General features: G+C 32.9%; 1 protein-coding gene and 1 long non-coding RNA gene across 2 annotated transcripts; one reads left to right on the forward strand and one right to left on the reverse strand.

Moving 5' to 3' along the window:
• Window positions 1-20,533: 20,533 nt before the first annotated feature.
• LOC148760714 (uncharacterized) lies at window positions 20,534-22,353 on the reverse strand. The gene is made up of 2 exons (XR_016028549.1): window positions 21,919-22,353; window positions 20,534-20,727 (listed from the first exon to the last, which is right to left on the reverse strand). It is a non-coding gene; the product is annotated as an uncharacterized LOC148760714 (long non-coding RNA).
• Window positions 22,354-22,834: 481 nt separating this feature from the next.
• LOC18589114 (uncharacterized) lies at window positions 22,835-25,525 on the forward strand. Its single transcript, XM_018127113.2, has 3 exons — window positions 22,835-22,904; window positions 24,156-24,241; window positions 24,750-25,525. The coding sequence occupies exons 2-3, from the start codon at window positions 24,231-24,233 to the stop codon at window positions 25,462-25,464; spliced, it is 726 nt and encodes a 241-aa protein (XP_017982602.2). The 5' UTR covers window positions 22,835-22,904; window positions 24,156-24,230; the 3' UTR covers window positions 25,465-25,525.
• Window positions 25,526-26,162: the final 637 nt, after the last annotated feature.

The raw sequence follows: 26,162 nt of genomic DNA on the forward strand, positions 1-26,162 counted from the left end.
TAGTGGTAGAAGAAATTTAAAGAGAGAAAAAACGAGGCGAATGAGTAGAGAAAGAAAAAAAGATATGAAAAATGAATAAATTTTATCTTATAAAATAATAATTTTTAAAATTAGTTAGAAGGGATTTTTATTTAATAATTTTTTGAGCTTATTCCTAGACACCCAGAATAGTCATTACCAAGAAAGCATGGAAAAGCCAAGAAATTGCGCTCCCAATACCAAATAGCATTGCATGTTTAGTATTTGAGTAAGGATCCATACGCCTCTTTAGTCAAAGCCAAATTTCAGACGTATGGGCTGAAGTGTTTAGGTGGCTGACGTTCTTTAAATTATATAATAAATGGTAATATATAGAAATATAGAATCAGTCGCATAGTTAAAATTGATCCAAACCCGAAAAATCCAATCAATTCATCCAAACTTGAATCGTCTCAACTCGATTTGGCCAAAAAAATTAACCACCCGAACCTAATCAATTCGAAGTCGAACAAAGTTCAAATTTAAATTGACTATAATTTTATATATTTTTAAAAAATATTACAAAACAAATTATATATTAATCTAATGCTATTCAAGAACTGTTTTTTCTCAAAAGTTCTATTCAATAACTTTAAATTATTTTTTAAAATATTTTTTCATTACTTTTTATTTTTACATAATTTTGGATATTGTCCTTCTTAATTATAAATAGAAAACCAAATTCTTTATGTTATTATTATTAAATTTAATTTTACAATAATACATCGTAAATAAAAGGTTTTTTTCAGTCTCGAAGAATACTAAAATAGAGAATTAGAATGGATAATAATAACTTTAAAAACAAAAAGTAATTTATAAACTAAAAATAATTGTCAATAATTCAATAAAGTTAATTTTGACACCTAATTTTAAATATTTGACTTTATGTCACCTTAAAAGCATATTAGATAATGATATCAAAGGACCTGGAACAATACTGAATTAGAGAGAGAATTAAAAATTATTTGTAGTCAAAATTTCAAATAATTTTTATTTTTTATTTATCAATAAAATTTTAATATACGAGAAACTCATTAATACCATTTCCAATATTTTGAAATTATAGTTGACTTTATAAGTTGTAAGTCATTCCATAATCATGACGAATCACTAATAATAATCAGTGTAATTGAAACGACAAAAAAAATCACTCAATAAAAAATCATTAATAATTTATTAAGAGAAAATTATTAATTTCTTATGTAAAATAGCAAAAATTTAATTACTCTTAAAATATCAAATATAAAAATTAAAGGTATGTTATAAATTGAGGAAAATGTGACTTTGAACAACTTCATTAGGATTGATAAAATATAATTTAATCTGAATTATTTGTCCAAATTTAATAAAATTTTACTTTAAAAATCAATAATTTTTAAACCTGAATGACTCAAATCCAAATAACCTGAATCTCAAATTTAAATAAATTATTTGAAGTAACCTGAACCGAAATATCTTAAACCGATAAGATCCTAGATCCTAAATGACTAAATTTCTTTTGACCTACAACAACTCACCTTAACCCACCCAATTACTACTTCCATAATTTAGATAAGAGTAGTATTCCATTGCTAGATATAATGGGCATAGAAGGACATTTCACAATATTTACTAACGGATAGAGGTAAACATTTGGTTTGGTTTTTTCTAACTTAAAAGCTATTACGAAGCTTTTATGAAAAATAATAATTTTTAAAATTAAACTAAAACTGTTTGGTAAATTTCTTTTCATAAGTTTTTTTTATAAGTTATAATTTTTGTTAAAATTATCATAGAATGTATTTTTTTTTCTACAAGGGTAATTTTGTAATTTTTTTTAATAAATGAAGATATTTTTAGAATAAAAATAAAAATTCTCTTATATTTTTAAAAGAAGAGAAGAAAAATCTCATTTTTGGAGCTTTTTTTTAAGTTCTTTTTTTTAAAATTTTATTCTTAAAAAAAAATTATTTTTTTTAAGAGTTTATCACAAAATCATGTTTGGCCTGACTTTTATTTTTAAGAGGTAGATAAGCTAAAAAAAAGTTAGGCCAAACATATACTAATTTGTGTTTGTAATACAACAAAGCTAGCTATTTATTTGAGTATGAATTAATGTCCTAGTGGTCCCTCTTTGTATTATTTCCTTTTTTTTTTCTCTCTCTCTCTCTATATCTGTTCATTTTTATAAATTTAATGATTCACAAGGATATGGTGTTAAATGTCCCACAGGATGGAGTCTGAGACTCTAGGGCTAGGCGGCGTTGTATCATGCTGCTGACTTCGTAATTTGTCATTCTTTATCTAGTTTCAGTGGCATTGTTCTAATACAATTTGATACTGATTCAATAGTTATGAAGATCAGATAGGGCGGTCCATGGGTTACATCAGCCCATTGCTGACGCAAGGGGTTACATGAATTCATGAGTGTGGATCACTTCATTCTTTTCCAAAATTGCAATTTTCCTATAAAAAATGAATGTGTTTGCCCTGGTCCATGGGCCACTTTTGTGCCCCTATTTTCTTAGCCTTTTAAGTCAATGGACCTTTTTATCTTTAGACCTTTCATTCACTCTCGCTGCATTCATTTCCCTTTGAAAACAAATTTACACAAAACGCCAAGAGAACCAGCAGGCACATCGAACCAGCAAGGAATGGGTGTCGCCGAGCACACAACACACGCATCAATGGCTGCGGGCAAGGGGGCTACACTGATGGAAGCCATACACTTGAGGCCCACGTACAAGAAGATCAATCGTACGAAGATGATATATTAGCTGCTAGGAAGAGTGGCGTCTAAGTTAATGTTTTATGAAAATTAGGACATTTTTCTTATTTATGTTTCCTTACTTGCTATTTATTTTATTTGTTCTACAAGTAAGTCTAGGTTTAGGCAATATCCATATATGTGGTTTGCTATATTTCTACTAACTTTAGTAGGTTATTTATCACTGTAAACAATCCTTTTAGATTTCATTGTAAGGCGTGAAATTTAGGAATGTCAATGGGCAAAGTATCCGTTAATTTTGAGGTATCCGAACTCGAACCTTACAACTATTTAAATATTTTTCAAACTCGAACCTAATACATACCCACTACCCAATAATTACCTGAATCCATTTAAAAATCTGATTATGTAAAAAAAATTAAAATGCTCTTCTTGGGTACTCAATTACCCGAACCCGAATCCGTACCCGTATCTATATACGATAATATTTCCTATTCATGTTCCATATAATTCACTAACAATTAAATTTATAAAAGCACACAAACAATAAAATTTAAATTTAAATAATCAAAAACAAATATTTCAAACATCAACTTAAATAACTAAAAACAAATATCTATACAACAACTTAAACAACATTACAAGTTTAACTAACTATATGGGTAATGAACAACCCAACAAATGCCAACAATCAGGAGATATGTTCATACAACCCAATGGACAGCCCAACAAATTCCAACAACCAGGAGATATGATTGAAGGAAGTGGGGAACACAGCCCAACAGATGGACAGTTTACAAGTCAAACCAAGAACATAAATGCCCATCATCGACTTATTTCATCAGAAGCTTGCTCGCGTGAAAGGATGGAAGGTCAAGCAGACATTCCCCTCACCCAAGAGTTCGCCTCGGGTAAGTGCATGCACAATAAAGAACTAAATGATGTTCCTTCGTTTTCCTCTTTCTCTGAAACAAAATTCACAAAAATTGAGGTCCATCCTAGGATACGGTGTAGGAGACATTCAGACACTGAAGTTTCAATTGATAAAATATTAAGTTTCGCCTCAGACAAAGCCGTGGACATGGGGGAAAATGATGAGGACTCGGATGAAAATGCCATCTCGGTGAACTTTGTAGCTAGTTGGGAATAAAAGAGGTATTACTAGCGCGCTAATCCAAAGAAGAATCAAGAAATTTAGCATTTTCGATTTTAAATTTTTACTCTAGGTCCGTCTTGGAAACTCTCTTATGCTCATGTAACTTGGAGGCTCGGATTATGTCCCCCTCATTTGTACTTTTTATTTCGTAACTTATAAAATTTAACAGGGTAGCTGGGCCCTGCATTTTTTCCAGCTTAAAAAAAAAAAACTAACTATATGGGTTTGTCTTTAATTACATGAAATTAAAAAAAATCGATAGATTTCAAAACTATTCTAATTTCACACTTCTCTTTAGGTATATATATTATAATTAATAATTTTATAAGTTATAATTTTTGTAACGTTAACACAAAATAAAAAGTAAATATATTTATATTTGAAATATATATACTAAAACTATATATATATATAAGTAATTGTATTCCTTAAAAATGAACATAATATATAAAGTATATTTATTATTATAAGTTAATTAATAATCATAGTTTCATGAATTTATTTAATCAATAATATGGGTTTGTCTTTAATTACATGAAATTAGAAAAAATATAATCGAGTTTGGGTATCCGGTTCCTAAGGAATGGTACCCAAACCCCGATATGGGTAGTGAAATTACTTCATGAACATTACCTAAACTCGATTATAGGGCACCTTAACCCTATATAACCTATTTGGGTACTTGCAAGTATCTTGTAATAGGATATCCATTACCATCCCTAACCAAATTACCACCATAACCGAAAAACACACTAATAGCTGGCATAAGTTTGTTAGGTCGTGGGAATAATATATTTTATTTCTTGCATATCTTTTTCATTAGTTCATGCTTCCGCACCACAACTACAATTAGGTTTACTTAGTCTTCACACACGAGACTTAAACGCTGCACAGATCTTGATTAAAATTCCAAGCTCGTACAAGCGGTATCAGAACAAACATAAACTTTTAAGGAAAGTTGGCATTCAATCAAAGCCCTCTCTTTATTGAGCTTTGGGTATATTACAGAAAAGAAGAATGACATCAATTGGTGACAAGAATAAGTCAAACCTAGACCCATTAATCTAGATTTCCATGGACATTGCAAACAGGGAAATTGTGCACATGGGTGCGATGGAGCGTTACGAGTCTAAGGGTGTCTTATCCCCACTTGACGGTCGAGCACCTCGCATGGAGATGACCATTGACAAAGTGTGGGACAACTTTGAGCATATTGAGATCAGCAACGAACAACTGTGGTCCAATAATGACGAGCTTCAACGCGATGGATACACTAATCCATCGAGATGTAAGGCTCAATGAGTTGATGACATTGATGCAGCATGACAACTGCCAACTCGAGGAACACGTCAGGGATCTTGAAGAGATCGTGTTGCATGTGGCCAAAAAAATCAACAAGTCGCACTATGCAACGTCACGACCAAGCAAAAGCAATTTGGTCAATAAGGCTTCAACGAAGGTGTGCACATATGCAAGTCAAGCTTGCTTATGGAACAAAGGATCCACCCCGTGTTTCACACAAGCACCATGCAAATGTACCATGGGAAATTAGACGACCAGGCTAGGGCTTTAACGAATAGGACTCAAGTTCGAGTCAAGGCAGAACGAAGAGAGACAAAGTTCACGACTAAGGTAGTAGTATGACCAAGCAGTAGTATGATCAAGCACTCTCACATATATGTGCAGCAGGGTAAGCCACATGGGGGCTGGGCAAATCTAAGGCATACGAGCTAGAGATCAAAGTAGGATGGTGCTGATAGCTTGAGCACCAAAGTCCACCACAATTGGGATACTAAAGGAAAAGTATGTCCTAGAGATAGTAGTGTATCCTAAAGTCAACAAAGGATCCAAAGGTGATATGCAAGCCTGGGATTCGCATTAATGACACAACTGGTGTTAGAGGCGTTCATGAGAAACAATCTTAAATAAACCCACCAGGCTGATGCTAGCAACGACAAGCGAGATGTACAACACACTTTTGCCATTCCAAGGCCAAAAAGGGCAATTGAGCTAGTGAGGGACTAGTAAAAGAATTGTGGCAGTTCCAAGATGCAGTGGAAACAAGCTGCTCAGCAACAAAGGCATTGTTGAAATCAAGTGAGGGAAAATGTCACGAATCAAGTATTAGTGACCAGATTAGCCTTGACAACCACTGAGCTAGTAAAGAATAAAGGTTGTCGAGCACACAACAAGCGCATTAGTGGGTCGTGCATTAGAAGGTTGTGTGCAAGGGGGCCACGCAAATAAAAATCGCGTATAAGAAAACGATCCATATAAAGGTGATCTATTAGCTACTAGGACGAGTGGCAGCTAAGTGTTCTATGAAAATTAGGAGACTTTTCATAATTATGTTTCCTTGTTGTTTACTTTATTTGCACTATAAGTAGGTTTAGATTTAGGCAATTTTCATATTTGTGGTTTGCCATATTTCTACTAAGTTTAATACAATATTTATCATTATAAATAACCCCTTAGGTTTCATTATAAGGCACCAAATTGCCACCATAAGGGAAAAACACACCAATAGTTGACATCAGTCTATTGGGCCATGATGAATAATACATTTTATTTCTCACATATCTTCTTCTTTAGTTCACACTTCAGCATCACAATTACAGTTAGGCTTGCTTAGTCTTCACACATGAGACTTAAGCCCTACACGGATCTTGATTAAAGCTTCAAACTCGTAACATGGGGACTAGGGCAGATGTCAAAATTGGAAAACCAAAAGCAGATAGAGGAAGGGAATGGAATCAATTGTGAAGAATATTAAGAGATTAGATGATGTATGAATAAAATATGGTTTTTGAAAAATGTTTTACATTCATCAATAAAAAAGTAGTTGCTCTTTTTATTAAAAATGTCTACTTAATGCTCTAATTGAAATTAAAATCTATCAACATTTAACACTTCTTACAATTATCACATTTGTTAAAAAGATAATAAAATAAAGTGCTATTGACCTTTAAATGTGGAAAAACCTAACTTGAAGGTCTTTTTCCATTATATTGTAGCAGCACACACATATATACAATGCACACATTTACTTAAGCATCAATCATCTTTTATTTAAACCTTTTGAGTCCTTTTCAAACAGCCCTCAGGATTTGGTTCAACATCAAAACTATCCATTTGCATATAGGGGGAAAGGCTTTTCTTTTTCCTCCAACTTTAAATGGATCTATAGACACCATTTTGTGTCCGATTGTATTTTTTCTTTTATTTCTTTTATCTCATTATTAAGTTATTATTAGGTCCAATCTTCTTTTGGATCCAATTTTCTTTTAGGCTTCTTTTAGGTTAAAACTCAAAGAAACCTTACTTACTTTTAAGTAGGCCTTTCAAGGTTGATGCCTTTCAAGCTTGATGCTTTTCAATCCATCAAGCCTGAAAGGCCTTTAAGTGTAACTAATAATAAATATATACATAAAAATTAAAAATTAAAAAAAATGAGAAAAATGAAAATTTGTGATTTGCTACCATGCTTGGTATGACAACTGAGGCAATTACTGAGGAAGCCAACTAAAGCTGGATTGCCATGGTAGGCAACCTTTTCTCCCCCCAAAATCAAGTAACCCCATTTTTTGGGAAAGGGTTTGTAACCTTTACAGTTCACCTTTTTCCTTTTCCCTAATTCATGAAACAAACTAAAAATTTTTTAGAATGGTCAAAGGCTTGATAACTTACCAAACCCGAAACATTGCTATTGGCAGCATACAGCCAACAAAGCATTGCTAATGGCAATAAAAAGCGAAGAGAGGTTTTCAAAACCCTCTTCCCTATTTATAAAAAGAGAAGAGAGCAAAAAAAAACCTAGAAAAAAGGGTTCTACAAAGAAAAAACCCTAAAAACCCTAATCTTACATTTCTACCAACTAGAATACACATAGAAAAAATAAGAAGAGAAACAAAAAGAAAGACAAAAAAGGGAGGGAGAGAAGATCAATCCTACATCTAAGCAACCATACATACATATAGCAAGAAAAAAAAATGGGGGGTGGTTCTTTGGTGAGGGTTTAGAGTAAGAAAGATTCTTTTTTTTTTTTTTAGGGAATGAGGGGTTTGGAAGCTTTTTAGTTTATTGATAAGCAATCTTGGCAAAAAAGACGAGGGTGGGGTGCCATTGGTGGCAAACCGGTAAGAAAAAGAGTGTTTGTGTAAAGGTTTGTAGAAAGAAGGGGAGAAAGCCATGTGATTAAGAGAGAGAATAAGATGGTTGAAAAGGAGGTTAGGGTAAGAAAATTATGATTTTATACTTATGATTTCAAGGTTTTAAAACAACATAATTTTGAAAGGACCAAAACAAAAAATGTTAAAAAGATAAGCTTAAAGTAAAACTACCAAAAAAGGGGTGTTTTGGTTGTTAAATAAAATTTCCTCTTTTTCAAAAATCTTTAAAGATGAAGCAAAAATATGAAAGAATGAAACAACAAAACAGAGTATAAAATAAATGAGTAAATAAAAAAAATAAAAAATACTAAACAAGATTTTTATAAAGGTTCGGCTTTCCAATGCTTATGTCTTCTCCCTTGATAGTTCAAGGAGTTTGAATCTACTATCAGTTTGTCTTTTCTACAAGATCAGACATAACCTCTACAACATGCCTTTTGCAGGATTAGGTGTAACCTCTATCAAGAGACTACCTTTTTCAAGTTCAAACACAACCTTTACTCAAGATACAACCTTCAAAAGGATCAAGCAAAACCCTTATACCTTTTTCTTGGAGTTATAAACAATACAATAGTAAATTCTAATGAATCACTAACTCAAAACCTTTAGAAAGGTTGATAAAGAAGTTTAGGATCAAAAGTGTGGGAGATTTCTCAAAGATATGGATGATAAAAGAAAGTTTGAGTTCAAGAAGGATCAGCTGAAGAATAAAAATATGATCTTTAGTCTCTGTTCTTGCTTAAAGGTAGAAACTTTATGATCACAGCTTTTTCTCTTTTTTTTTTTTGCTCTTTTCTTCTTCGAAGATGATTCAAACTCTTTCAAAATCTCTTGACATCTTTATTTTAACATCCTTAAGGTGGACATTAATAACCTTTATGATTTTTTGCTTGTTAAAGTAAAATTTGGATAATTTCTTTTATGTTCCAATCAACTTGCAAAATTCTGTCGCATTTATAGAATCTATTCATTGTTGTTGAGTTGTCGATTCTTCGCAAAGTCTATAGCTTTCTGTCTCTAAAGAATTTATTCTTTTATTTTGAGGTGTTAGTTCTTCTAAAACTGGGTTTAAAGGTGACACCTTTACAATATTAAAGAATCGATTCTTTTGCCTTAAGGTGTCAGTTCTTCATTGTGGTCTAGCGCCAAAATTTGAATTTCAGCTTGATTTTTGCTACTCCACTTTTATCTAGTTGTACCATCTCTTTCTTGATCATCAAGTTTCTGAATTGTACTTTTGGGGCTTCAAAAACTGATATCTTCTCCATGTAGAATCGATTCTTTCTTCTTTGTTTTTCTACTTTTTGTATTCTGTCTCTCTAGAATCGATCCTTTGTTTCTGAGGTGTCGATTCTTCACAAATTCTAAACTTTCTATCTTTCAAGAATCGACTTCTTCTTTTCTCAAAATTGATTCTTCACTATTGATCTTTGCTTAAGAACTGACTTTTTCTTTTTAAAAATCAATTCTATATGTAATCAAAGAAATAGATTTTGCTTTTTTTTTTATCATTTAAGACTCAAGTCTTTTCTTTTAAGAATTTGATCCTTTTAAAGGTTGGCATTTTGAATTTTGAAAACAAAAGATCTTTTAGAAAATTAAAAAATACTTCATTGAGTTCAAGAGCATGATCATTCATATTCAAAATATGTTTAAATAATCAAAGCCTTTCAACATATCTTTCTTTTAAGTGTAGCTTTAACATTCAGAAGATTTTCTTCATATTCAAAAATATCTTTCATTTATGTTCAAAACTCTTGAAGTTCAATCAATTTTGTCATATCAATACAAAAATAAAGCTAACAAAAAAAAAAAAAAAAAAAAGCAAAGCAAGCAGCCCAATTGAAAGTGGGAGGCTTGTGAAGCATGGCCCAACGAAAAGAAAGAAATAACAGCCCACTAGAAGAAGGAAAGAAAAAAAACAAGGAGAAAAAGACTGGGTTAAACGAACCTAACCCACATAAAGGTCACACGTGGGCTTATATGGTCAAGTGTTCTCTAGGCCTAAGTTGATTCCAAAGTAAGGTATTTTCTTAGGCCATTTTTTTCTTTAATTAGTTTTTTTTTTTTGCATTTTTTAGTTATTTTAGCATAATTAGTTAAAAAGTAAAATTATTTCTTTCAAAAAAATGTATACAATGAAAATAATGATAATAGCAATAGGTTAATACACAAAACAAATAAATATAAATGTGAAAAGCAGAAAAAATATATATTGTTTTTGGTCTTGCATTCACCTTAGATGAATATGTAAAATAATAATATATGTATGAAAATAAAAAATTTAAATAAATTAGGTATGGTTATTTTGAGTTAAGCCAATGATGGAATTTTTATTTGAAATGTGAAGAGTCACAATTTCGAGTTAATTTTCTTAGGTGAGGAATTTAATTGGGGTTTTCACCAAAGTATTGGAAAAATCTTAATTTTATATTCTAAAGCTCCATTAATTCAAATAATCATTTTAAAATCTAATAAGAATAAAAGGCATTTAATTAAAGTAAAATATCAATTATATAACTGTAAAGTTATAAATCCAATACTACCTTTATTAATATATTCATTTTGCATCATGCATTATTTGCATTGCATACAAGTCAATTGCTTTGCAAATGGGTATAAAACCCCTGATGATTGGACTTTCTCTAGAAACATGTAGAGATGAGTTTTCTTAGAAATTCCCTAGGTAAAGAAAAACTTCTAAATTTCACCAAAACGTTAGGATGGTTTATGATTGATTTTTTCGATACAAGGTTTTTTCCCATTATTTAAAATTGGAAAATCATGTTATCATTTCGTGGTTGCATCATGTGCATAAATAATGTATATTCGATTTGTGAAAGACAACCTCTGTCAATGGGATCCTCTTTGGAAGGCTAGTAGAGACAAGCTTTCTCAAAAACTACTCTAGGAGAGGAGAAATTCTTAGACTTCACTAAAAAATTAGGATGGTCTTAAAAAATTTCTCCGAGATGAAGATTTCATTTATTCATCGATAAATAATAATAATAATAAATAAAAATAATTTAATAAAAAATAACCAAAAAATGAAATATATAAAATCCAAAACTGAAAATCATCATGGATAAGTAAAACCTGATGATGCAGCCTTTTGGAAGGGATAAACATGTCTTTTTAAATATTCTTGTGTTGAGAAGGATTTTGAAACCCCTATTAGAGTGTTAGAGGGGTTTAAGGAAAATCTTCAACCCAATAAAATAAGAAATGAAATATAACAACCAAATAATAATTAAGGGAAATAATAATTAAATTAAGGATCAAGATATAAGGCTCACATAAGAATAACACATGATTAATTGGTGCTATTCTTTGAATGGGCGTTGTTAGGTGATAATATCTTCCCTACGTGTAACCATACTTTTGAACTCGAAAACTGTTATGTAGATCAAAGCCTATTTCTTAAAATGAACTTAGGTTAAGTTTAAGATAACATTTTAAAGAAATAGACTTAACTAGGTGGTTAATCATACTTTATAAATAAGATTGGTGACGACTTTCAAAATTATCACATCGAGGCGAACAGATTCCCAAACTCTCTCACACACACACACACACACATATATAACTACTAGACCTTGTTGAGACTCGATCAAGATATTCAGCTGTCAGGCTACCTTCATAGGATTAATGCTAAAACATAAAGTAATTGATGCCATACCAAACCTTTAAAAAAAAGGGGTCTCCAATTTGTCACATCTTCGTCTGGTGTCAAGAAAAGAAAGAACAAACAAACAAAGAGCCATTATGCTTGAATGCATAAAAAAAAAATCAAAATTGGTCATTTCAAAGCATTCAAGTCAAATAAGAATATAAGTAGTATAAGCCGAAGCTTCTTTTTTTTCTTAACAAGGACTACCACCAAACGCCACTCTACAAGACTATTTTACCTATTGAAATTTTGCTTGAGAAGACTTGACCAATAAACACAAAATCGCTCTTGGCCAAGACTTGTCTTTACAATAAATTTAAACGGCACTGATTAATTCAATACATAGAAATAGTGATTGTTTAATTAGTATATAAATGGATAGTTATTTTGTGCTCCTTGCTACCTATAAAAGATTTAAAGATCTTAAGAGCAAGCATCTTATTTCTTTCCTTTCTACAATGGAAATTTTTATTCCTTTAGTTTTTGATTTGTTAACATTCTTAGTAGATATATACAAAATCTACCTAAAAAATGGGAGGCTCATGGCTTTCATAGCAGTATTATAAAATCTTTGAAATGGAAAATTTATTATTATTGACGTGATAATATAGAAGTTAATATATTGAGAAGTTGTACAAGATAACACTATATTTGAATTTAAAATAATATGAAACAACTCTTATGATTGAGGAGCTAAAGTATGACTCAAAAGATTTAAATTATCCTTTGTTTATGGAGTCATCTCCTTAACACGCCCCTGCAAGAGTGGTGTGCCATCAAGAACACCTATCTTGTGCTTGAGAAGATGATGACGTTGTTTCGATAGAGGTTTGGTGAGACAATCTACAAGCTGATTTGATGCAGAAACATGTTGAACTCACAATGTTCCCTACTGGACAAGATCACGAATAAAGTGCATATCAATTGCTATATGCTTCATTTGACTATGCATGATTGAATTTAGAGAAAGATAGGTGGTGCTGAGATTATTATAGTGGATGGTGGGAATCTATCGAACTGGAATGTAAAGTTTAGAAAGCAAAGACTAGACCCAAGTTAGTTCAACAACAGTTATGGCTAAAGATCGAAATTCGACTTCAATGGATGGTCAAGCCATTGCACGTTGTTTGAAAGATTTCAAAAAATGAGGTTGCAACCATAAAAGACCAAATGAGCTAATGTTGATGTGTAATCATCCTTGTTGTCTACCCAATCAGCGTCACTGAAAGCATAAAGAGAGGAAAGACACCTTTTGTGTAGGTGAAGACCATGGAATATAATGGCTTTAAGATACTACAAAAAACGTTTGAGAGTTGTTAAGTGTATGGTGGTGGGCATGTGCATGAATTAAGTAAGATGATTCATTGGTTATGCAATGTCAAGCCTGGTCATTGAAAGATATTGGAGAGCACCCATAATACTTTTGCATTGAGATGGGACCACGGATGCGGTGCCATCATGCAAAGTGAGAAAAGTGCTAGTGGAAAGTGGAGTTTGAACTTATGTTGCATCAGCCATGGTTGTCCATTCCAAAAGGTCGCAGATATATTTGTGTTGGTTGAGAAATAAACTTGTCTTGGTAGGAATGACCTTTATGCCCAAAAAGTAAAGAAGAGAGCCCATATCTTTTATTGAAAATTGCTTGGCCAGAGAGAAAATACAATGACTAATGTCAGATAAGGAAGAACTAGTAATTAAAATGTCATCCACATATATAAGTGCATATAAGAAAGTGTTCCCTCGATGGAGAATAAAAAGAGATGAGTCTGATTTGGAGGCGTGAAAGCCACAAATGCACAAAAAAGAGCATAGAGCATTGAACCAGGCCCTGTGAGCTTGTTTGAACCCATAAATTGATTCCGTTATATGACAAACATGGTTAGCAAATTCTGGATTGATGAAGCTAGTTGAGCCATGAAAACTTTTTCAGTCAGGTGGCCATGAAGAAAACATTATTCACATCTAATTGTCTAATGGACCAATGATTTGGAAGAGCAATAAAGAGGACCAAGCTAACTATGGTTAGTTTAATTACTGGATTGAATGTCTGAGAGTAGTCAATTTTGGACCGTTGATGAAATCCCTTAACTATCAATTTTGCTTTATACCGTGATATTGAGCCATTTAGGTTTCTTTTTATGCGAAATTCCCATTTGCAGCCAACAACATTTTGACTTGTCTTTTGAAACTAGATTCGAAGTTCCTTGAGCAAGTAAAGCATTGAATTCATTGCTTATTGCCTCACGCCATTCAGAAGACTTCATTGCCGTAAAGATACATGTTTGTTCAATGGTTGATGGAAGAGTGTGTTTGGTGGTGAAAAAAAATTTCTTATTAGGTTTAAAAATGTTGTGCATAGAACAAGTTGTAGGCTGTGAAGGAGTGAATGTTGGCGCACGATCATCTAGTGGTGAAATGGATGGCAGGCTTGGTGAATGATCACATGATATGTCAGCAATTTATTAAGATGAATTTTCAACATCAAATGAGAAAGATGTGACTTGCATGGGCTAAGAATTAAGTGTTGGTGAAGGGAAGAAAAGTGGGAGAGTTGACCGTAAGTCTTGGGATGTGGAAGAGTATTGTTGGATAAGAGGATGTGAGTGAAGTGTTTGATTTGGAAGACAATGCATTTGGTTCAAATTTTGTGGAGAGATGGTTTGGTTGAGATAGGTGTGGGCCCATGTGAGAAAAATGAGGATAAAGATGAAGTTTTAGAATTTTGAGAGAATGGAAACACTATTTCACAAAAAACGACGTGTCTGGACAGATAAATTTTGTTAGTAACTAGGTCAAAGCATTTGTAAGCATGATGCTAGGAAGAATAGCCAAGAAAGGTACAACGGGTGCTACGTGGGTTGAGTTTGTGACTTGAATATGGACAAAGCCATGGATAACATAGACACCTAAAAACCTTTAGGATTTGTATGATGGTTGCTTGTTAAATAGCTTATGAAAAGTTGTGTCATTCTGCAAGGTTAGTGTTGGCATGCGATTGATGAGATAAACAGCTATTTCAAAGGCATAGCACTAGAATTTTGCAGGAAGAGATGCATGATGAAGGAGTGCAAGAGTTGTTTCGACAATGTGATGATTTTTTTGTTTAGCAAGACCAATGTGTTCAGTGGTGTAAGGTGGGGAAATATAGTGGTAAATACCATGGAGTTGAAATAAGGATTTGAGCTTGTTATATTTAGTTCCTCCATCAGTATATACAGAACGTATTTTATGATTAAAGAAAGATTCTACTGGAGCTCAAACTTTTGGAAAAATGTCAACTACTTCACTTTTAAATTTGAATGGAAAGAAGCAGATATAACGAGTGAAGTGATAAACAAAAATGAGATAATAACGGTAGCCATTTATTGAAGTAATTGGTAAAGGTCCCTAAACATCCAAATAAAGAAGTTCTAATGGTGAATTAAATGTTACAGAGGATTCATGAAAATGTAATTTATGACTCTTCTTTATTTGACAAGAGGAACAATAAAGTGGAGTCTCAGGTTTATTTGTGGAGTTAGCTTCCTGGAGAATTTGTTGTAGAATTTTTATTGATGGATGACCAAGACGAGCATGTCAAATAAGTGAAGAGGATCGAGTGGCAGAGAGTGCTATTGTTCTGGTAGGTGAGAAAATTTTTATTGTAAGCTGGAGGGTGTAGAGATCACCACTACTTTAACCGTGCAACAATTTCACCCCCATCATAAGGTCCTTCACACAAAAAGAAAATGGAAGAAATTCAACACAAACATTATTGGTTTGGCAAAATTTAGAAATAGAGATAAGATTATGACGTGCTTTTGGAACACAAAGAACATCATGCAAAAGAAAAGAAGAAGTAAAGGTGGGATGTTGGGTAGAACCAACATGAGTTATGGGCAAACCTGAACCATCACCTATTTTTATTCCATTGGGTCCATCATAATCAGAATGCAGACTTAGATTATTGAGATCACTGGTGACATGATGACTTGCACTTGTGTCAAGTACCAAATTTGTGGGTGGTGGAGTGGTAGATGCTACAAAGTTGGCAGAAGGCCTAATAAAACGTTGCATCCGTTGGGAGCAGAATTTGGCTATGTGCCCTTGGAGATCACAAAATTGACATTTAAGAGGTGGCCTATTGTTGCGACCTAGTGGATCGTAATTGCGTCTGGGCTGCTGATTACCATGGCTATTGATAGTGTCGTGCATAAGTGAGTGTGAAATAATGGTATTTGAGGTGCTATGATAAGCCCCACTATTGCCACGTTGAGTTGACAGATTGGATCAAAAGTGCTTGTTGAAAGGTCTATTTTTTTTATGCAAGTTGGCAGTAGGAATAGAAACTTCAGTAAGAGCATCATTGCATTTCAAGTACTCCTCATGAACAACTAAATGGCTATGAAGCTCTTCAAAAGAGAATGGAAGATCTCTAGTCTGGATGGAGGCAACAATAGCCTTGTATTCTACATCTAAACCATTAAGCACATAAAGAATAATGTCATTATCTGAAATTACATGATCAAAAATAGCTAGTTCATCAACTATTCTTTTGACAAAGAATAAATATTCTATGATTGACAGAGAGCCTTTGTGACTTCGTTGGAGCTTATTCTTGAGAGACATAACATGAGAACACTGTGGATTTATGTATTTGGTTTTAGGAGCCATCCACAGTTGGTGAGAGGTCTCGCATGCGTAAAGAGCGATGCTGTCTCTTTCGATCATAAAGGATAAGAGCAGGCTCACAATGAGTTGGTCTTGACAAAACCAAGAATCAAAATCTGGATTGGGTGTGGTAGACCCATCGGATTGAGTAGCTAGTTTTGATGGTTGGGAAATAGTTCCATCCATGTAGCCAATTAACTTCATTCCGGCAAGGAGAGATCGAGCCTAATGTCTCCATGCATGAAAGTTGTTGGTTGAGAGCTTTAAAGCAATTTGTGCTCCAAAACTAAAAAAGGTTACGGGTTTTGGTTAGGACTCAGTAGTGAGTTAGGTTACTGTTGCAGAAGAGGGAGTGGTGTTGGATGTTGTAAAATTGGCCATGGATCTTAATCTCGCTAGATAGAAAAAGCTCTTGATACCATATAAAATATTTGAAATGAAAAATTTATTATCAGACAAGATAGAATACAAGTTAATATATAGAGAAGCTATACAAGATAACACTATATTTGAATTTAAAATAAGCTGAAACAACTTCTATGATTGAAGAGCTAAAGTATGACTCAAATGAATTGAATTATCCTTTGTTTGTGGAGTCATCTCCCTGACAAGTACTCATCATCTCCCTTCACATCGTGCTCTACCTATTCAATGTCTTCTCGGTTAAATCATTGATCACCAATTTGATAACCAAGCAAAGCTACTATAAACACTAATTTTTAATTTTGGATAAATAATATTTTTATGTGTGTTTTTCCCTTTATTTTACATTTATCTTTACATTTATCTATTTTAGTTTATTATTTTATCCTATTTTCTCAGTCAAATCAAATTAAAATCCAATAGGACTTACGAAGTCCAAACTTTGTTTGGGCTATTATTAAAAAGGGAATAGGATTTAATGGACAGGTCCAATGTTCGGGCTTTTTAATCCAAATAGGTCTAGACAATTAATGTGGAGGTAAAATGGATCAAACAAGATTAATATTAACAAATCAAAATTAGGAATGAACTAAAATGAAGAACATTCTAGAAGCAAAAAGAATAAAAATAAATAAAATAAAAGAAACAAAAAAACAAAAATGAAAAAAATAAACAGCTTAGTAGGGTGCATTTGCACCTTGCTAAGGATGACCTTACCATGCCAGACATGAATTTTTCACGTCTAGTAATGGCCTCATGATGCTAGAATGCCACAAATGGCTGCATCCCCAACATCAAAGTGTAGCTATAAAGCTGCACTTTTCCTAAATAAAAGAGGAGGCCGATTATCAAAGAAACCTTAAGAGCCTAATTTTGAAAAAAGAACCTTAGCTACAACCAATTTCAGAGAGCAAAAACCCTAAAAATCCCTTAAAGAGAAACCTAGAAATCCTAATTTTTACCCTAACCGCTCTTTGAACAAAAATCCCTAGAAACCTTTGCAAGAAAAATCCTTAAAATTAAAACCCAGAACCAAGAACAACCTTAGCTTTTACTATTAGCCGCACACAACCTATCACAGCCCAAATCCCGGGCCATGACCTGCTCATGGGCCCAATAGGCATAGCCCACCAGACCTAAGCAAGCCTCTCTATGTAAACCTATTCAACAATCCATTTATCACTTTTCTTTCTTTAAGATCTAAAATTCATAATTTCTAATAATAACTTTTTCAAAATTAAATCGTAAAAACCAAGTATATACCATTCTCAAAATAAGGTTATCATTGTCAACCCTAAACGACATTGTTAATCAAACTAAACATACAGAGTTCACAGCAAATCTCACAATTTACATTAAACCATCACATATAAACATACAACAGACCCTTGACTACTAGAGGAGTGACTCTGGGCATGGGTACTATCATCGAGTGACATGGTAAACCTACCGAAGGATGAATATGAGGAAGCCCCTCGACCTAGGAATCCAACTACCTCTGAACCTGAAAACTAAAACATGAAGTTGAAAAGAATGAGTATAAACCCAATGAGTGAACATAGGGATGGAACAAGCAAACGATACGGAAGATTTTTTAGAAAACACGATGCACTTGTATTAACACAATGCAATTTGTATATCATAAACAAACTCGATGCCACGTTGATTTTTAACTCATTTTAAAACATTTAGGAAATTCAACTTTCAACATTTAATGCAATCACATTTCATTTTCCAATCATCTCTATTCTATGAGACAGACGCACATGTGTGTAAGAATTCATGTGTGTATATATATATATATATATATATAGACATTTCAAACATACATCCAACACATCAAGGTCATTCCCAACTAGTCAACATGGCTCAACGCACACAACCACCATCCTCAACTCAACTCATGTACATTCTCACACCGCACATGGCATATATCATCATCATGTGCACTCCCACACCGCACACCACCATCATCGTCATGTGCATTCTCACACCGCACACGCACGGTTATAATTATCAATCAATATTATCTTTTAAAGCATAACACACATAACAACATATAACAAGAATCTTTGCATGATAATACATTCCACAAAGTTCATTATTTTATTGGTCATACACATAGTTGCATAGTCCGACATTCAAAGAAAATAATATTAACTGTTATGCCACTAATGTAAAACATCACAACATTTCCAATGCATCACGCACCATAATTCAATCGATAATTCAATATAATATTTCAAATATGTGATTCGTCACGTTATACGTTTAACAACATAAAAATATCACTAGTGAAAGGCTTGTTCCCGTTCATATTTTTTAAAAGAGTGAACCAAGAATACTCAAATACTTTATTCAAACGCATGCACATTTGTTCAAAACATTTTAAATGCAAGTTCACTCACCTTAATAATGCCACCTTACAAGACTAGCATCCACAAGATCCTAATCCAAATAAGTCCTGAAGTACCATTAGAACCTGGATAAGCTTGGAGGTATACAGATCAACAAAAACCTTTTGGCTTTAAAAACGCAGATCTGAAACTAAAAAAGCTTAGGTAGTGATGAAAGTGGTGTATAATGGAAAATGGAGAAAATAAAAGAAGAAAAAGAAATTTTTTTCTTTTCTATCTCCTAAAGTTCGTTTGTCATGAGAATAGGGTGGAGGATGGTGGATTTGGTGAACAAAAGGGAAATAGAAGAATGAAGAATCAAAAGAAGAAAGAAAGGGAAAAAAAAGGAAAGAAAAAGAAAAAAAATTGATTTTGGTTGCAAGGAGGAAAGTGGCGTTGGGTGGGAGAAGAAGAAGAAGAAAATTATGCTTTTTGGAATGTGAGGGTCGGTCATGGGAAAGAAAGAAAAGAGTCAAAGCTTCCTTTGGAAGCTTTGACCAAGATAATGGCAAAATTACTATTTAGTCCTCCAAATTTCCCACCCTTTAAAATTTAGTCTTCCCAACAATCTTTTAATTCCAATTTCTTTTATTTTTCTTCTTTTACACTTGTACAAATAAAATATAAAGTTTACACTTCAATGCGGTATCACCATAATATTTAAATATATACTTACTTATTCTAGCTTTATTTAATAAAGACTTACGAGCCCCACTAACGTCATTTTTCTTTGAAATTCCATCGTTCTTCTTCTCCCCTACTTAGATTAACCATATACTCTTCCTTCATGACTAATTTCGACATCAAATAAAATATTAATATTTTAATATTATTTTATTCTAAAATTTTTCACTTGTCTCTTTGAAACCCAAAATGTCTTATTATGCCCCAATTCACTTTCGAATCACTTTTTATCTTGCTAATTCATCCTAAATTAAAATATTATTATTTAATTATTATTTCCTTACGTGCTAAATATTTTACTCTAAAATATTCATTTCACTTGTCACCGCTCTTTGACACTTAAATTCACGTTAATTAGCCCTTCGTCTTATCGATACGGTTATGTTGACTACTATACAGGGGTACGGGGTGTTACACAACCACAATCAAAATCACATAAAATAGCAAAGAAAAAAAATAAAAAAAAAACCCTAAAAGCCTTAGGATAAGTCGAACACTAAAATGGGGGAAAGGGGTTTTGTAACGACCCCTCCTTGGTCGTTACCGACGTCCGAGACTTTCGAGGAATTCCCACTAAGTCTCGAACAAGCCTCATTTAAAACTTTCGCTAGATTCATTAAATACATATAATCACGTGCGTAAGCGAATATATAAAAAAAATTAAACAACTGTCTACTCCATTCAAAATAATAACAATTCACATTTATGAGTTAACAATATTTTTCAACATCTAGCAATTTCGTTCCGACACAACCCTAAACAGCAGAGTGACTCGGAGCTAGGTTAGGGGATGCCTTTACCTACTCTGCGGTGGACCGTATGCACCGATGGTTACACGTTAGATTGATCTCTATCTGCAAAAAGAAAAAATAAGAGGGGTGTGAGTTTCATAGACTCAGTGATCATCATCGACCCGTGAGTAGGCGAAGATGGGAAACAAACATAAAGGTGGAATGTTTATAAACTCAAGAGTAAGCGTAGAAAATACATTCCATAAAACTGAGAGATTTTGTTTTTATACCTTGCAATTCTTAAAATTAATAATCCCCAAGTAAACATGTATGAAAACAACTGTATCAAGGATACTAGAAAATCTTTCAACCCCGACATCCAGTCAACATTAAATTCAATGACAAGTGAAAAATAAAAATTCTAAAATATAAAAAGGTGAATTAATTTATCACCAATGAATAGGTAAATTTCACTTGCCATTAAATAAAAAATTTCAAGTATTAATGTCATGCATAGTGAAATAAAAATCTACAAGTGAGCATCATCCTCGGGTAGGTTTAATATAGCCCTTAGGCTTACTCTCTCAGACATAATCACCTACTCGTGGGAACTACCCATGCCACCATATATAAATCGGGGCTTCAAGTCTCCCTTTACCTACTCGTGGGATCTGCCCATGCCACCCAATATAAATCGAGGCTTTAGGTCCCTCTTTTACCTACTCGTGGGAACTACCCACACCACCCAATATAAATCAAGGCTTCAGGTCTCCCTTTACAATCAAATATCAATAATCAACAATTTTTACTTTATGCACAAAAACCACACTTGACCTAGTGTGGTAACAGGTCCTACCCAGAGTATCTCAATCACGTTAAAATAAAATCATTGCAATTTAATACATTTGCATAACATGACAAATTAAAAGCCGTGTAATCATAAAATAAACGTTATGCATAATTTATTTCAAAGCATGGCATATTTACCAAATCAATATGCTAAGTGAAATAAATAATTTATCATCGAGTTTTATGAATCAATATAAAAGCCATTGGCCTAAACATCACACAAACTTGCAAGGTATGATTTTGAAGTGAAAACCAATCAAAGGTTTATTTCCCCGTATTTAAAAACATGTAGATATTTATTTTTATATATTATAAAAAAATAAATTTAAAATCCTTGTCACAAACACAAACAACCTAAGACTTTCTACCAACTCATGCTATCCCCAATTTTGTCAACTACCAAATGTAACATATATATATATATATGCTATAGGGACGTAATTTTAAAATTTAGCACCCACTCACCTCACAATAGCGGGACGCTATTTCGCTATTGGTTCGTGCGTGTATCTAGCTATTTTTTTTCTTCTTTTTTCCCTCTCTTTCTTCTTCTCTACTGCTGCACCTTCTCTCCTTTTTTTGCTTTTTCTTTCTTCTTTCTTCCCTCTCCGCAACTGCTCCTTCTTTCCTTCTTCTTCTTTTTCTTTTTCTTCTTTCTTCCCTCTCCTTCTTCTCCTTGTCGCCGTGCTCCCTCTCTCTTTCTTCTTCTCTTTCTCTTTCTTTTTCTTCTCCTCAAGACGTCTCTCCCCCTCTCTCTTTTTCTTTCCTCTCTCATTTCTCTCCCTCGGGTCCCCCACTCTCTTCCTTCTCTTTCCTCTTCTCTTTCTTTCTTGTCTTTTCTCCCTTTTTGGCAGCTTGACTTTTCTTCTTCTCTCTTTTTTCTTCCTTCTTTTTTTAACCGGCCCCCCCTTTTCTTCTTCCTTTTTTCTTTTTTCTTTTCTCTTCTCTTTTGTCTTTTTTTTCCTTTCCTTTTTCTCTTCACATGCCGACCCCCACTTACTTTTTTTTTTTTTTGAGTGGGGCATTACAGGTTTCTTTTTTCTACTTTTTTGGAATTCGGGAAGTGAGGTTTCAAAGGCTTATGTTTTTCATCTAGTGAGGAGAGAAACGGCATAGACCGAAGTAGGATTTGGGGTGAACGGAGGCCTAGGATTTTGTTTAGAAGGAACGATTAGAGTGTTGTCGGGTAGAGAGAGAAAATGAAAAGAGGAAATGAAGAGAGAAGAAGAAAAGAAGGGATTTATACCTAGGGTTGTGGGTTGAAACGGTGTCGTTTTGGGAATAGTGAAGGGGAAGTAGATCTTAGCCCAAAACGGCGTAGTTTTGAGAGAGGAAAGGGAGCTGCTATTGTAGGCACCAAACGGTGCATTTTAGGGAGAAGACTTGGTGGGGTGGAACAGACTCAAACCCTTCCACAGGCCAGTAACCTGGGCCACTCCTTGCCTAGTAAGGTAAAAGCCCTTTTTCCCATTTCTTTATGGATCTGTTGGTTTGATTTATTTTAGATCTAACCCATTTTACTTAGTAATAAATGTATTTTGGTGATGTAGGTTTAATTAAAATCATTTTTGGGAAATGTCATAAAAAATTTTCAGATGATATTTTAGTGTCAGGAAATTAAAACAAATAGAAAATATAAAAAAATAAAAAAATAATAACAATGATAGCAAAATAATAAAAAATGTTTTAAGTATGTTTAGCTATAAAAGGAACATAAACATGGATGAAAATTTAGTATTAAAACTAGGTTTAGGAAACTAGAATATATACATATATAAATAGAAGGTAAATGTCACAATATAAAATATGTTCATGGTGATAGATTTAGCTAAGGTAAAAATATAGAACTAAGTAAGTAACATAATATCTAGTTAGAAAAACTAATTTAGCTAAAGAAAATGTATGAGTATGTAAAAACATATAAGATAGTTAGTCATAGGAAAAATAGACTAAGAAAAAAACTAAAAAAAATAATAAGAAAATAGATAATCACATAAAAATGAATTAAGTAAATAGAAGTAAATATATCTAATAAAAATAAGTTAGGTATGTAATAGAAATAAAATGTTTAACTATACATACTTTTATATATAGGTGTGTATAGAATATAAAAGAATATAACATAGTATAAAATTGTAAACATTAAAAATAGAGTGGTTGATTAGATTAAATCCGATGATGGAATTTCATCCGAAAAGGCAAAGAGTTGTTATTTTCAAGATGACTTTCCTAGAAACAGGATTCAATTAGGATTTTCCCCAAAGTGTCAGGATAAATTCTAATTTTGTATTCTAATATTCTAATTAACTTAAGAAACCACCTTAAACTTCATAAAAGAAATAAATACATATAATGTTCTATCTAAATGAAGATTGATATAGTTATTTATTACTTTAAACATTTGTTGCAAATAAAAAATTAATTGTTTATTCAATAAAAAATGTATAGTTCAATAAAATATATTAACCCATAATATTAATTAAAAGTTATCGATTTAAATAGAATGTTTCTAAAAATATATATAAAAGATATAATAATAAATGAGGTGTTAAATTACATTAAAATATTTAACATATTGAACAAAATTATAAACGTGCTTATGTGACATCGTTCATAATTTTATTTTGGCATAGCATACGAGTTGTTTATTTTGTTAATGGAATGAGAACCCTTATGATGGAATTTTCTTGAAGGACTTGTAGAGACGAGTTCTTCCGAAGATATTCTTAGGTGAAGAAAACTTCGAGATTTCACCAAAGCATTGGGATGGTTTACGAATGATTTTTCGGTACAAGGTTTTCACTACTCATTGTTTAAAATTGGTAAATCATGACATTATTTCATAACTGCATCATGTGCACCCGTAAAACTGAATACAAAGCTTTAATTTGCTAATTTAATAAAGAATCAAATAAATAAACGAGGATTAGGGAAATATAAGAATAAAATCAATGGTCTATGCTACAATAGGATAACATATGATTAAATGGTACTATTTGTGGGACGAGCGTCATGGGGTGCTAATTCTTTCCCGTGAGTAACCAGACTCTCAAACCCAACTCTAAAAATTCGCAAACTGATTTACTGTTCTTTAGACAGACCTAAAATTAATTTAAAATTTCGTCGAATAGAACAAATTTAACAGGTAACCAATCGCACCTAGATAAAAAAAGATTAGTGGTAACTCCTAACACATCGACCATATTTAGCGATCGAGTTCCCGAACCCGCACGTTACGACAACTACCTTCTTCTTACAACTCCAGATACTCTTAAATTTACCAATCTTTTAATTAGTATGCAGAAAGACGTCAAAATCTATGTTGGAGTTGAATGGATTTTCTTGCTTATCATCGCCGTTGCATCCTCATTCTTGGCAATATCAACGACCCATGCATCAGCTTTAATCCATGGTGGCAAAAAGATATCCTTCAAGGATTTGGTATTGAGGACAGCCAGATCATTGAAAAGGCCATTTGTTACTTGTTTCTACATCACTCTCTTTGGTCTTAGTGACATCTTTCTTTGCTTGGTCACTCTGCTTCCACTTGTTCTAATTCTTGGAAGTGAAGTCACCTCATCAGTTTTTGCTATCCTGCTCTCCATTTCAGCTATGGTTTTCTACACTTATTTATCCGTTGTTTGGAATCTGTCCCTTCTTATTTCCGTACTTGAAGAACCATTCGGGATCGAAGCACTTGGGAAGGCTGCACAGACTGTCAAAGGCATGAAGTTACAAGGGTTTATATTGAATCTTCTGTTAACTATATTACCTCTAATACTGTTGCAGTGTTTAAGATCGATCATGTTAAAGCAATCGGTGGCAATCCTAATAGTTATCACGTTGCTACTATTGAATTCAATCTGGATGGTGAGGATGTTTGGCCATACATCATACACTGTTTTGCATTACCAATGCAAGAAGACTGATGGAGAAGAAGTTGAATTGCAAGCAGATATGGAATACACCAAAATACCCACTGTCCCACTTATTAGTGAAAACATTCCATGATGAATCAGGAAAGTTTCCTGTATATAAATCAAAAGTCATGTAATGCTTATGCTTTTTACCATTCCGTTTGCTAATATTGTGCAGTAAGTTGCCATTCCAAAAAAATAAATGTTGTAGTGTAAGGTTCTCTATAATTTTTCATAATGTCAAGAAGCTTGTGGAATCTGTTAAATTGTACTGGAAATCTCAAAAGACAAATGAGGTTTTGGATTAGGAGTATTATAGATGCCAACTTTCGGGCATATTGTTTTATGCATGAATGGCAAATTGAAAAAGGATTCAGATATAATTTGGAAAGAAATTTAGACAAAGGGACGATGGAAATAGGAAACGTTACTTGGTTTTTTTTCTATTTTGGTGTGTTAGTCAAGACAATGAACAGATGTACAAAAATTAAGGAATTTGGAATGGAATCCATCAAGGAGGGAATAGTCAAGTGGGGATAGTGAGTGAGGATGGAGAAAGCCAAGAAATTACGTTCGCAATACCAAATTGCATTGGATGTTTAATTAATTGTCTATTTAGTAGAGTCAAATTTCAAACATATGAGGTGAAAGGATTAGGTAGCTTAATCTTATTTAAAGAATATAATAAAGGGTGGTATATAGAATCAGTGGCATAGTCAAAGAAATTTAGGTTTTGCAAGAAGCTTATGATCACCTTGGACGAGAATCAATGCTTTCCAAATTCCAATATTA

This window comes from Theobroma cacao, chromosome 9, assembly GCF_053813885.1.
Source record: "Theobroma cacao isolate CCN51 chromosome 9, ASM5381388v1, whole genome shotgun sequence".
NCBI classification, from domain to species: domain Eukaryota; kingdom Viridiplantae; phylum Streptophyta; class Magnoliopsida; order Malvales; family Malvaceae; genus Theobroma; species Theobroma cacao.